The sequence below is a fragment of the Diplotaxodon limnothrissa genome, linkage group LG4 (genome assembly GCF_057381915.1).
Source record: "Diplotaxodon limnothrissa isolate DT_005_m linkage group LG4, D_limnothrissa_male_GT1.1, whole genome shotgun sequence".
Classification (NCBI taxonomy): Eukaryota; Metazoa; Chordata; class Actinopteri; order Cichliformes; family Cichlidae; genus Diplotaxodon; species Diplotaxodon limnothrissa.
This window is the reverse complement of record NC_140599.1, coordinates 6,793,300-6,805,212: the sequence shown is the minus strand read 5'-3', so window position 1 is coordinate 6,805,212 and position 11,913 is coordinate 6,793,300. Positions and strand designations below refer to the sequence as shown.

The 11,913-nt window shown below is 42.4% G+C and overlaps 2 protein-coding genes across 2 annotated transcripts in view; both read left to right on the top strand.

The window, feature by feature from the left end:
- Nucleotides 1-3,337: 3,337 nt before the first annotated feature.
- On the top strand, nucleotides 3,338-6,933 carry LOC146633149 (homeobox protein Hox-B6a-like). Its single transcript, XM_085351333.1, has 2 exons — nucleotides 3,338-4,096; nucleotides 5,756-6,933. Exons 1-2 carry the CDS (start codon nucleotides 3,523-3,525, stop codon nucleotides 6,034-6,036), a joined length of 855 nt encoding a protein of 284 aa, XP_085207459.1. The 5' UTR covers nucleotides 3,338-3,522; the 3' UTR covers nucleotides 6,037-6,933.
- Nucleotides 6,934-10,141: 3,208 nt separating this feature from the next.
- Nucleotides 10,142-11,913, top strand: part of hoxb5a (homeobox B5a) — a 3,245-nt gene continuing 1,473 nt past the window's right edge. The window contains exon 1 of the mRNA XM_085351338.1: nucleotides 10,142-11,106. Coding sequence (XP_085207464.1) covers nucleotides 10,425-11,106 — 682 coding nt within the window. The 5' untranslated portion in view covers nucleotides 10,142-10,424. The remainder of the gene's footprint in view (nucleotides 11,107-11,913) is intronic.

The window sequence follows — 11,913 nt, the reverse complement described above, 5'->3', positions numbered from 1 at the left end:
TGTTGGACCAGTGGTAAAAACTTAATAACTATATAGCTAATGACTGGAAGGCTGTTAGCCTACTGATTTTGGGGTGGTTAAAGCAGCTAACAGGCCATCCGAGGTAGCTTATGTTATTTGTGGTCTTTTAAGTCTCCCATTTTGTATTGTAGTTACTCAAATAAATAATTCGTTGAATTTCGGCACAAAGGTCTAGCACACCCAATGTCATGGTAATGCTCTCAGCAGCGTCGGTACACAGCCCCGTTCCCTTTTTTTCAATACTGGTGGACGGCAAGTTAAAGTTTGGTAGACTTCAATATCCCCGTCAACACAAGGAAATATCAGGCAGTAAAACGCAACAAAGCATAAGGTCACGTGACATAAAATGTGACTTCTTTACTAGCTTTAAAGCAGACTATGTCCTTCTGCTATTCCTTTATGTCCACCCCACTCCTCTCCCTGACACACACTCGCACAGGGACCAACCATCCGGTTCTCAAATAGCAAAATGTTTCCAAAGTTTAGGTCGTTTTTTTCTTTGCTCTGCTCTTTCGTGTCGTCTGCCACTCGCTTCTCCCAACTGCAATTGCATCTGCAATGACACATAAATATATGTCCACTTGCAACATGGAGGACAATGTCATCATGCAGTGTTGCCTATGAATATTTCCATGCAGTCACATGATATAAGATGATAAGATGATGATATTTCATGTTGATTTTCCAGCATTAGAACCAAACTACAAGTTCGTGAGATCTCCTCTGAAGTTATTCTTAAATGTTACATTAATCTATACTTTAAATAAACTGCTAATCTCTGCAAAAATTGTCATATAAAATACATAGATGCTTCGTAACAAAACTTTCGGTATGTTACTATACCAACACTTCAATTGGCTTGACAATATTCTTAGCTTAAGCAGAGCTGTACCTCGAATCAGGAAAAGCTATGATTCTGCCTTTATATTATTATTAGTATTATCATTATTATTATTTGTATTTTTCAAAGTTCTTTCTTCATATTTACTCTGTGGGCTGGTGCTGGTATAGGCCTACCACAGATATAACACCAAAGCCACAATCACGTTAATACCGTGCTAATGCAAATAGGCTGTATATATAATAATAGTATTACCGTCTTGTGTGTGTCCCAGGCTGTAGGCCATGCCTGTCCTGTCCCGACTGTTAGTGCTCATTAATGATTACACCACAGTCAGCTCCAACACAATGCTGTTGCTTCCCGTTCCCACAAAGTGGAGAGGAAACGGAGCGTCCTGCCAACAAGAGAGAGCGAGAGAGAGAGAGAGAGCGAGAGGTCAAAATAAAAGTTCAGAAGACAGATTCTCCATCAGTTTGTGTAATCCTGCATAGAACGCGCGGCTCGGGGATTAAATTTCATATTTGTCCTCCTACGACGAACAGTATTACTTTAAAACGAAGAGATGGGGGAACTGATGAAGTGGGGAGGTGAAGTAAAAGTAAAAATAGGCTTTGTCTCTATCGGTAGTCAAACTGTCTACAGTTTGGCCATTCAGACAAGTCAGAGCCTGTAGAGGAAGCACAGAAAGACACCGAGAGGGGGGGGGCGACTTATTTATGACTGCGGTTATTTTACGACCTCAGCGACACATATTCCGTTTGTGACCGCGAATGAAAAGCACGCCGAAATACCCCCACCCTCCACCCAGCTCGACCCTATTTATTCTCCTCTCTAATTTTGAAGAAGGAAAGGGAGGTTCTAATGTTTCTTTGCGAAAAGAGTGCAAAATGTGTCTGTGTAAATTTAGTTTTTATTATTCTAAGGGATGATAATAATAATTTGTGACACTAGTGTACCCATTAGCTATGTTTTTTTCTTTTACATTTATAATTATCGTTCTACATTTATAATTATCGTTCCATATAGTGTAAAACTGAGAAAAAAATATAATATAATTTTACAGTAGTAATGCAGTATGTTTTTTTTGTTAGTGGTAAAACTAACAAATCTATAATAACGGCGTTTTTTTATTCGAAGACTTCATTCTAATTGTTTTTTTTAAACAATGCAATATATTTCGGTTCAATATAAACATGGACGTGGCCATATATATATTGAAAGAGCTTCAGGCGCGTGGGTCTAATGAGTGTCAAGATGACGCTAAGAAAAAAAGCAGAAAGAAAAAATACTTCTTTTCTTTTTTTGTTTTACATTTCAGGCTAATCAGTGTCACCGGAGAAGAAAAAAGGAAAATAATAAATCACTGCACACATTGATCAGACCCAGCACCCTCTGGCACAGTATAGGAGTTACATTTTTCTGACTGAATAGTCTTATGGTACTCTTATAGCAGCATATGTATGTGTGGATATATATATATATGGATATATATGGATATATATATATATATATTTTTTTTTTTTTCTACATTTCTAACTATCAGATTATGTGCCGAAAATCCCTTCCAAATTACTAAATTAGTCTTCTGCTTTAGAAAATAGCAGCCTGCGATAGGAGTAGGACACACACACTGGCCGAAGAGGGGACATAAACTACCCAATCACCAGATATACCAATTGCAAATATACAACACTCCAATTACATGGCCCATATTATATAGTAGGCTGAATCTAATACTAGCATCACACACACTGCACCACACACAAGACGCGCGCACGTTCCCGGCTGTGATTTACGCTCCACAAATTCATTTTAATGCGGTCGGTATTATCTCCAAAGCGCCGGGAAACATATTTTATTATTCGGTTGCCTTCTCTCCCAACCCCAAGGGGAAAACGCGCATACGTGTGAGAACTGCTGGTTTTTATGGGTCCAACAACAGACGGAGGAAGACACACGGGGAGAGAAAAGAATCAATTTAACGCGTCGAGGATTCCGGTGTGATTGCGCAATGTCACCGGGAACAGAAGGAAGATTAGAAAGAGAGATTAGATACGAATTAAAAAGGAAAGAAAGGAAGAGAGCGTGTTTGTGTGTGGTGGTGGGGGTGTATTCGGTAGTTCCCAGACCTCCTCCTCTTCCTCTTCTTCTTCCTCTCCTACGAAAGGAAAACAGCGAACGAATGCCAGGCACAGACGCGTCCCATTGGTCAGTTCGAGGTCAGCTGGTGTCTGCCCTCCAACCCCCCACCCGATACCCCTTCTCGCCCCGTCCCGTGTTCTCCGATCGCATACACACACGGAGAGGTTCTCTCTGTTGCCCCCCACCCTCCACACGCCCCTCCGTCCCACACTGGCACTCAGCCCACCTAATACAACCCCCCCCCCTCCTCCCAATCTGCGATACACTAAGTGATAGCGGCAGCCCGTCGGACTGTCGGCTATAAAACACAACAAATCATAAAGTGCAGGCAGGGGAAGGCAGAGGAAGCAGGACGGGAGGGAGAACCGTTAGCTGCTAGCCGTTAGCCTCTGCCTACTCCTCCTCCTTCTCCTTCTTCATCGAGTGAACGTTGTTATTGTGTTTGTTTCGTCCCCTCCTGTCCTCCCCTCTCCTCTTCTCCTCTTTTCCGGCTTCTCCTCTTTTTCTTCTTTCTCCTGATGAATTCCTATTTTGTCAACTCCTCTTTCCCGGTGACGCTACCGGGAACGGGTGGAAGCGGGCAGGCGGCGGCAGCAGAGTCGTTTTTGGGTCAGATACCTCTCTACTCATCGGGATACGCCGCCGACCACCCGCTTAGGCACTACCCGGGGGCAGCAGCCGTTACCGCAGCTGTGGCATACAGCACCGGCGGACCCGGCGCACACCAGGACAAACCGTACCCGGCATCCACCTACTACCAGCAGGCGGCCAATGGAGCATATACCGGACACCGGGCGACAGCAGCAGCGGCGGGGGTCGGTGTTGGGGGCGCGACCGGAACCGGTGCCTGCGACTACGCCACGGCAGCGGCGGCAGCGGCGGCCGCAGCTGCAGCCACGAGTTTCTACAGGGATAAGGAACACCCGTGCGCTCTGGAGGAGCATCAGCTCGCGCTCAGTCAGGACGGCGTGCAGCGTAAAACAGAGTGCGTAGGGCTCAGTGCAAAGGGGCTTTTCGGAGAAACGATGGAAGACAAACAGTCGGCGTCAGTGCCCATTTATCCATGGATGCAGCGGATGAACGCCTGCAACGGTGAGTGTCTTCTTCTTCCTCTTCCTCTCTTTCTTGCATATTTTATGATCCCAGTCATAGAAATGACGTTTGTTTCCTCTGTCAGCCTCTGTTAGATTTCCTTTCCTTTTCCCCTCCTCCTGCCACAGAAGCTGCTTTATGATCCCCGTTTGTTGACCTGTCAGTCCGTCATGTGCGCTGTATTTTATTGTCCGTCATAAAACGGGTTTGTTTGCATTGCGGGTCCTTTTACTGTAGCCTGTGTGACCCGTGACGATGCTACCAAGTAAAGCAAAGTGTGGGGGAAAACAAGGAGCAGATAAAAAAAATTAATGATGTAGATATAGAGGAAATACAGAGATAAGTCTAAATATCCACACTCTATTAGTCATTCGTTTATTCAAATGTGTCTGAATAGTTCATCTCTTTTATTTTTGAAAACGCTTTTCCTCTCAGACATACTCTGCTTTGAGACATGACCAATAGGATGCGATAAATACTGTTTTGTTTTTGCTAACGTTTCTTTTCTGTGCTGATAAAGATATATCACATTTCCTGTTGCTATTATTGGTTTTGACCTTTTCTATCTTATCGTTTATTGAGCCTCCGCAGCGTAGACAGTGTTATTCACTGTTGATTCAAATCGTATATAGATATAGCCTAAAGTTTAAAGTGAAAGTGAGGCAAACCGTGGCGGAAATAATGTGAAATAGTTTCATTTAGTCGGCTCTCCTAAAAGTTTGTGCTTTTGCACTCTTGCATGATTTAACCTAAAGTGTTAAACACTGTCCTGTGCTGCAAACCATCCTTAAGAGAGAAAAACGGCCTGTTGAGGGTAGAATGAGTAATAGCAGATGATGCAGAGCTAGTGTTTTGTAAAGCCCTGCAGGACACTCCGAGTTATGACAGATGAGGTGGTAACATACTTCGCCGCAAATAAATATATATGGAGGAAAACAAAGAGCGCGTTATAAATGACAGTTAAAGGTGCAAATAGTAGCCAGAGAGAGGGGAGAGTTATTTATGGTCATTTGGATTTAGATATGAATAGCTTGTGGCATGCAATCCATGCTCTTACTTTCAAATCAATACATAAACTGAAGTTGCCTTAATTGCCTTATTAGTGAAGATCGGTGTATACACACCACAATGGGAATTTATTTTCTGAATTTACTGCTACTTACCATCAGCAACATTATATAACATAGTTATTCTCCGTGTTTCATAAACCATGAAGTTCAACTTTCCTGTAGAATGATTGTTATTGTTTTTATTAAACAAAATAAGAAATCCAAGTTTTCACTTTTCACAAAGCCAAAAATAATCCGCGGCTTCGCAGTCAGAGTAAGTAAACATTTTAGTAAAACAATGTTAAATTCACATTAAAACAGTGTCCTTAAGGGATGGCGCACATTGTTAGATGGCAGCCATCGTCTGCATTGTTCTTTAATGTGAACATTACTAATTCTTAATTTAAGCGGGGGCAAATAGCCTTGATAATACTAAACAGGCACTGTTGTGGAAACTTGTAGAATAGAATAGAATAGAATAGAATAGAATAGAATAGAATAGAATAGAATATGCATGTGATGAACTTTTCTGGTAACGTTTTCTTAACAGAATAGTTAACGCCTCAGTGTTGTTATCTTGGTTCAAATGTATCTGTCTCTTGCTTCTCAGGGACCTTCAGTAGCCCCGGGAGACGCGGTCGGCAGACGTACACCCGCTACCAGACGCTCGAGCTGGAGAAGGAGTTTCACTTCAACCGGTACCTCACGCGGCGACGTCGGATCGAGATTGCGCACGCGCTGTGCCTCACGGAGCGACAGATTAAAATATGGTTCCAGAACCGGAGGATGAAGTGGAAGAAGGAGAACAAGCTGATCAACTCCTCTTCTACATCCTCTTCTTCTTCCTCTACGGCGAACGGTGCAGATGAAGAGGAGAAACGGACTGAGTAAAACAGGACCAAAAATAAACTAATGTAAGACACGTAAAAGGAAGGGCAGAATAAAAGAGAAGACATGCTGATTAATCTCATGCCTCCAAGTTTTTCAAGAGCACCCCCCGCATTTTTTTCTCTCTCTCTCTGTTGTTTTTCTTTCTTTCTTTCTTTTCCTCACCTGAGCAGTGGTGAAACAACGGAATGGGGGGGATTTATTTTTATCCCTCTTACATCAACTCTTTCTGTAGGCTGTACTTGAGTGGTCTTATATTTGGTAATAATTTGTAAAACACTCTATAGCAAGGGTTATGTAACTGTGGAAAGGGACAGATACGATAAAACCTGGGAGGGGAAAGGAACATGGCGTTAAATTAAAGAATACAATAGATGAATGAACACTTTTTTTAAAGGCCACCAACACAAGGCCACAAGTAGTTTTGAAACACAATTTATTGCTGCATTCCGCCTACCGATTTTTTTACTGTACTTTTTTATGGCTATGCATATTTAATTTATTTCATTTTATTTTTTATTCTTTCAAAGACATCATGTAAGGCACTTGTTTTAGGGTTTACAACTTGTTTTGGGGGCTTTAGAACTTGACTTCCGGCTGTTTCCTTCCCGATTTTGTTTCTTATTATTTGTAAATGTGTGTAGCCTTTAATACCTTTAAGTACACGTGCAAGTATGCTCTGCATATACACGAAGGGAGGAAAAACTATTGGAGGTATGTATGTCTTATGGTGTTCATATTTAAACTGTACAGAAATAAGCAAGGGAAAAACACCTTGTATGGTGAAAATAATGTAACTACGGTTGAGGGGAATTTTTCAATATCGGGAAACCTGTTGAAGCTTTGGGTGGGGTTGCGGTTGTTAACCTACTGATGATATTCGCCAAACTACCTAAAACATTCAGGAAAGTGTATATTTTATCGATTTTTACATGTTTTGGTTATGTGTTATTGTCAAGTAATCACATATACTACCTATGACAAATGTTTAATAAAATGTAAAGGAATTTATGGAGAAAGGTTATTTTTATAACGGGGATAGGGTGTGTTTGTGTGTGTCTTGGGGCATGAAATGAATTTTCATTTATTCTAACATTAATTAACGCGCAGTAAAGGTTAGTCAAACTCAACATTACTGGATTTGAGATTGGTTTATTTTATGATTTAGAGGACAACTTTAACACGCTTGAGCCTTTTAGCCTCTTACTGGTGTTAAACGCGAGGCTGCGGCCAAACAGGCGCACGCGACGATCTGGAAGGAAAGCGACGAGGAGAGTGAGCTGCTGATGGCGGGCTCAAACTAAATGATGACCAGAGCGAGGCAGAGAAAGTTGACCTCTCCTCGAGCCCTGCAGCCAGACACGTTACACATAGACACACACTTCACGCAGACAAAGTGGACAATGTCCTCGTGACCTTTTAACTCTACTTGTCCCCTGAGTGACCGGCGCGTTGTATCCATCTTGGAAGTTTCACTGATGCGGGTGCAAACACACACACACACACACACACACACACACACACACACACACACACACACACACACACACACCACTGCACATTAGCTTATCTCATGAAACATGAAAACCATAAAGACAAATATGGTCTAAATCAGAGTTACTTTAGAATGATTTCATTTGCCGGCTTTTCATTCGGAACATTCAAGATATATTTCTGAATTTTCCAGTTATGGGTATAATAACACACATAATAAGCATAACAGAGAACAGATATTTATTTATTTATTATTTGACGGTCTTAAGTCATACCAAGCAAGTGCTGTTATTATAGCATGTATCTAACGAATACACATTTTAAGTTTAGAAAAAAAAATCCTGTTGGAATACTACCAAGACAAAGATGGCATAAGCTGGTAGTAAATAATTAATAAGCACACCTAGAAAAACCAGCCTCGCCACTGTGCGAGGCGAAGAACTAAAGCTTTCACATGATTTAATTAATGATACTTTTAGTTATGTTATGTTTGAATTTAATACTTTGAGAGACAAATTGAGAATATAGTGAGACTCGCAATGAAATGACCTCAAGAGAAAATCTATTAAAGCGTATTCTGCAGCACAGACATATTCAGTGTACGTTGGTTTCTTTTTGTGTTGTGGATATGACTCGATTGGCGATTTCGTTCCCATTTTGAATCAGTTGTATGACTACGTGCTGGCAGATGTTCTATGTTAAACACAGTGGAAATGGTTTTACTGTGAATCAGGGGGGCTCGTCTTTACATATTGCACATACGTGCTTGGTGTTTAACATATTTTAAGGAGAGAAAAACGAAGAGGAAATGTTTCATGTTGTTTTGTTCTTTCTATCTCTACTGAAAGCTGTTCTCTACTGAAAGTCTCAATTTTGAAGAAGAAAAATTGTTTGTTCGTTTTTTGTTTATTTGTCTGTTTAAGACAACTGAACATTAGTTAGAAAGAGTTTGTCTTAGACCACAATCTATAATTGGTTAAAATATCAAAATCTCCAAAAATGAAGCATATTGAAATCTGCGTGGCTCTTTGAATGAGATTATTAGAATAAAAGGAACTGCATCTGTGCGCAGGCACTGGTTGCAAAATGTGCTCTAATCTGGGCTCATACCTTAAATTCTGACCCTCCTTTATTCTTACTCAGAATGCGACAAATTCAATATAACATAAAGTAAACGCAAAACATGTGCAGCTGAAGAGATAGGTAGGTTGAGCGAAAGAAAAGAGATGGATGGATGGATGGATGGACGGACGGACGGACAGATAGTTTTATTCTATGCTAAAACTGAATTATGATTGTCTTCAAACTGGCCTTATTGAAATATTTAAATGTTTTTCGTTCAGTGAGCTCTTTCATGGAACAAATTCAGCGCGATTGTGCTGATCTATAAATACCAAAGGCAGTGTGCTGAGAGGAGTGTGACAGCTGGGTCTTTTGTGGCTTTAAACCCCATGTTGCTGTTATGTGTGCTTGCCCGTGTGTTTTAAATGTGCCTGCTACTTTGTAATATTCAAGATGAATCCCATTCCAACTGCTGGTTTCTTTAGCCGAGACTCTGAAATGTGGCCTGCAAACTGCACACATTTCCCCACTGAGCACATCCATTTGTATCATTTCACACATACACACAAAGCTCTGGAATTCTTCATCTGTCGCCTGTTCTAGCTGCTGTGCCGGAGTTACAACAAAGCGTGTACACCCGAGTGCACACTGAGGCCTACTTCAAACACGCAAACGCTTAGACACACACAAGCACTCCCGCGGCTGAAATGCACCCAAACCCGGGAATCAACAAATCATAAATCAGCAGATTTCCATCCAGTGTGGACGTCACAGATCAGGTTTAACATTCCTCGTCTGCAGCTGCAAAGAAGGCTTGCAGTAAGAAAGAAAGAATGTACAGTCGCAGGCCAGTCGAATTGTCATAACTCAAACATTTTTTGTAGTGTTGACTGTTTAGTTTGGTCTGTGATGTATTTATTTATTTATTTGTTTGTTTATTTTTGCCTAATTTTTGTGATATTTTGCACTATATTTCCTACTGGTGTTTTGTACCTGTGCCGGAAGTTGAGGTACAAACAATTAGTGCAGCAAGTCGAAACACTGCATAACACAAAAAAAAACACGTGTATTTTATCGGTGAGACCGCTTTTTGGTAGAACTCCGGGATAAATATCAACAGCTATCAGATGTATGTGGAGAAAGGCTAGTTACTATTTTTTTTACCATGGTGTTCATTATTAACGTTTGATTTTACGGTTCTTACGGCTCTTAATTGTGAGACTAAGCAAAAGGTCCATTAACAGAGCTGAGTGATGAACAAACACACACACAATGTTTTTTTTTTTATAGCATGGATATGTCATGGACTCTTGTGTGTCCTTTCTCCCTTAACACTTCTTTCTGTACAATAAATTATATCTGCAGTAGGTGGCGCTCTGAGCTCACCCCCGACACCTCTAGCAATAAAGAGAGAGAGAGAGACGGAGAGAAAGAGAGGGAAAGCTTCCCCCGCCCAATCTTTATCATTTGAAACCTCAGAGCATAAATTACCTCTCTAAAGTCATCGGCGAGAATTTACGACTGGTCAACAAAAGCACGTGACCGTCCCCCTCCTCCTTCCTCACTACGTGTGTGTCTCTCTCTCCTCCCTCGCCTCACCCCTCACCTCCCCCATCACACACACACACCCCTCCATCCAACACACACACACCACCCCACCCCCATATTTGGACGGCGCATACATAGCTAAAAACGAAGTACAGTGCAACGCCATAATTCACTAATACATCATAAATCGTTGAAAGTACCAGCGTTATAACGACCCAGAGAAATCTAACAAATCAAGCGCCCCTTAGTACTCAACTATAAACCTGCAAGTCTCTAAAACAACCTAAATGAGCTCTTATTTTGTAAACTCGTTCTCGGGGCGCTACCCAAATGGCCCCGAATATCAACTGCTAAATTATGGAGGCAGCAGCGGCGCAATGAACGGCGGGACGTACAGGGATTCTTCCTCCGCCACCATGCACCCTGCGACGGGCTCTTACGGCTACAGCTACAATGGCATGGACCTGACCGTCACTAACCGGGGAGGGGGAACCAACAGTACCGCCAACGCTGGAGGACACTTCGGGGGCGGCTCAGTTGGTGGGGACTCGCGGGGTTTCGGCTCCCCGGCCCCGGACAGGGGGTTCAGACAACCATCTAGCTGCTCCCTCGCCTCTGCGGCGGACTCCCTGCTGTCACCCGGCAACGAAAGCACAAAACTGGGCGCCCGGAGTTCGTCTCCTCGCTCGGATCAAGCAGGAAGCGGTAATCTCAGCTCACCAAACCTGTCCTCCGCCTCCTCCACCGGCGGTGGCGGCACAGTGCAGCGTTTCACCGAGCTGGATGACGCGTCACCAGAGATCGAGGACTTGCAGCATAACCGGGACACCAGTCACGCCAGCAATCCGCCACCCAGGACCGGGCATAAGCAGGAGGGCGGTCCGACGGGATCAGCCGCTGGCAACACTGGCAGTGAGGCGCAGACACCACAGATATTCCCCTGGATGAGAAAGCTACACATTAGTCATGGTACACATTGCTCTTGTGTTTACAACTTATTTTCCATGTATCCTAGAAGTTTCGGGCGATAACATTCATATGACTGGTTCAGCAGAATAGCCTCCGTGTTGACACATGGGACTGGTAACAGTTCAGTGCTTGTTGTACCTATATCGGGGCTTCTTAAAATGCACATTAATGATTGTGCAGAATTATTGCTGCTTTGATCTGTGTAAAGTGGATGCTCGAGAACAGCAGGAAGATACCCAATTAGCCACGGTTCTTCGTTTTTCTCTGCACCTTACCAGACTTTTTTCTACTGCGTCAATTTCATATTTTCGTGTGGCAGTCAGAAATCAGTTGTCAAGATTATGAATCTCAAATGAATGGCATTTAATCGTGCGCATTGTGTTAATATTGATGCTTTCATTTTAAATTATGTATTCGTGTTTTAAATACTGATATGAAGATCTAAAAAAATCGAAGCAGTACACCCCAGAAAACGTCTTAGTAGAAAATTCCCATTACATTTTCGTGTTTTAGAAATCAGGAACGCCGGACAATTGCCCCTTCTGTCTCCTCTTTTTTATTTTAGCAAATTCCACAAAAGCGTCATAAATCTGTCAGGGGAGAGACGAAGGGAAGAAAAACTCAACAGGGCTGGGAAGCTGCAGACAGAGCCGGGCAAAGAAAGAAAAAAAGAAGCAGAAAGTGAGGCCAGGAAGGCTTTGGAAGCGGCTTGCTCCTTTGAAAAGTGAAGCTTTATTACGGATGGGAACTTTATTAAAAAGGTGAGGTAGAGGACGGGGCAATAAAACCCTGAAGGGTGTAAAAAAA

Coding starts and splice junctions, on each gene's coding strand:
- LOC146633149 (XM_085351333.1), top strand. CDS start 3,523: ATGAATTCCTATTTTGTCAACTCCTCTTTCCCGGTGACGCTACCGGGA. Junction 4,097..5,755: donor GCGGATGAACGCCTGCAACG/GTGAGTGTCTTC, acceptor CTTGCTTCTCAG/GGACCTTCAGTAGCCCCGGG.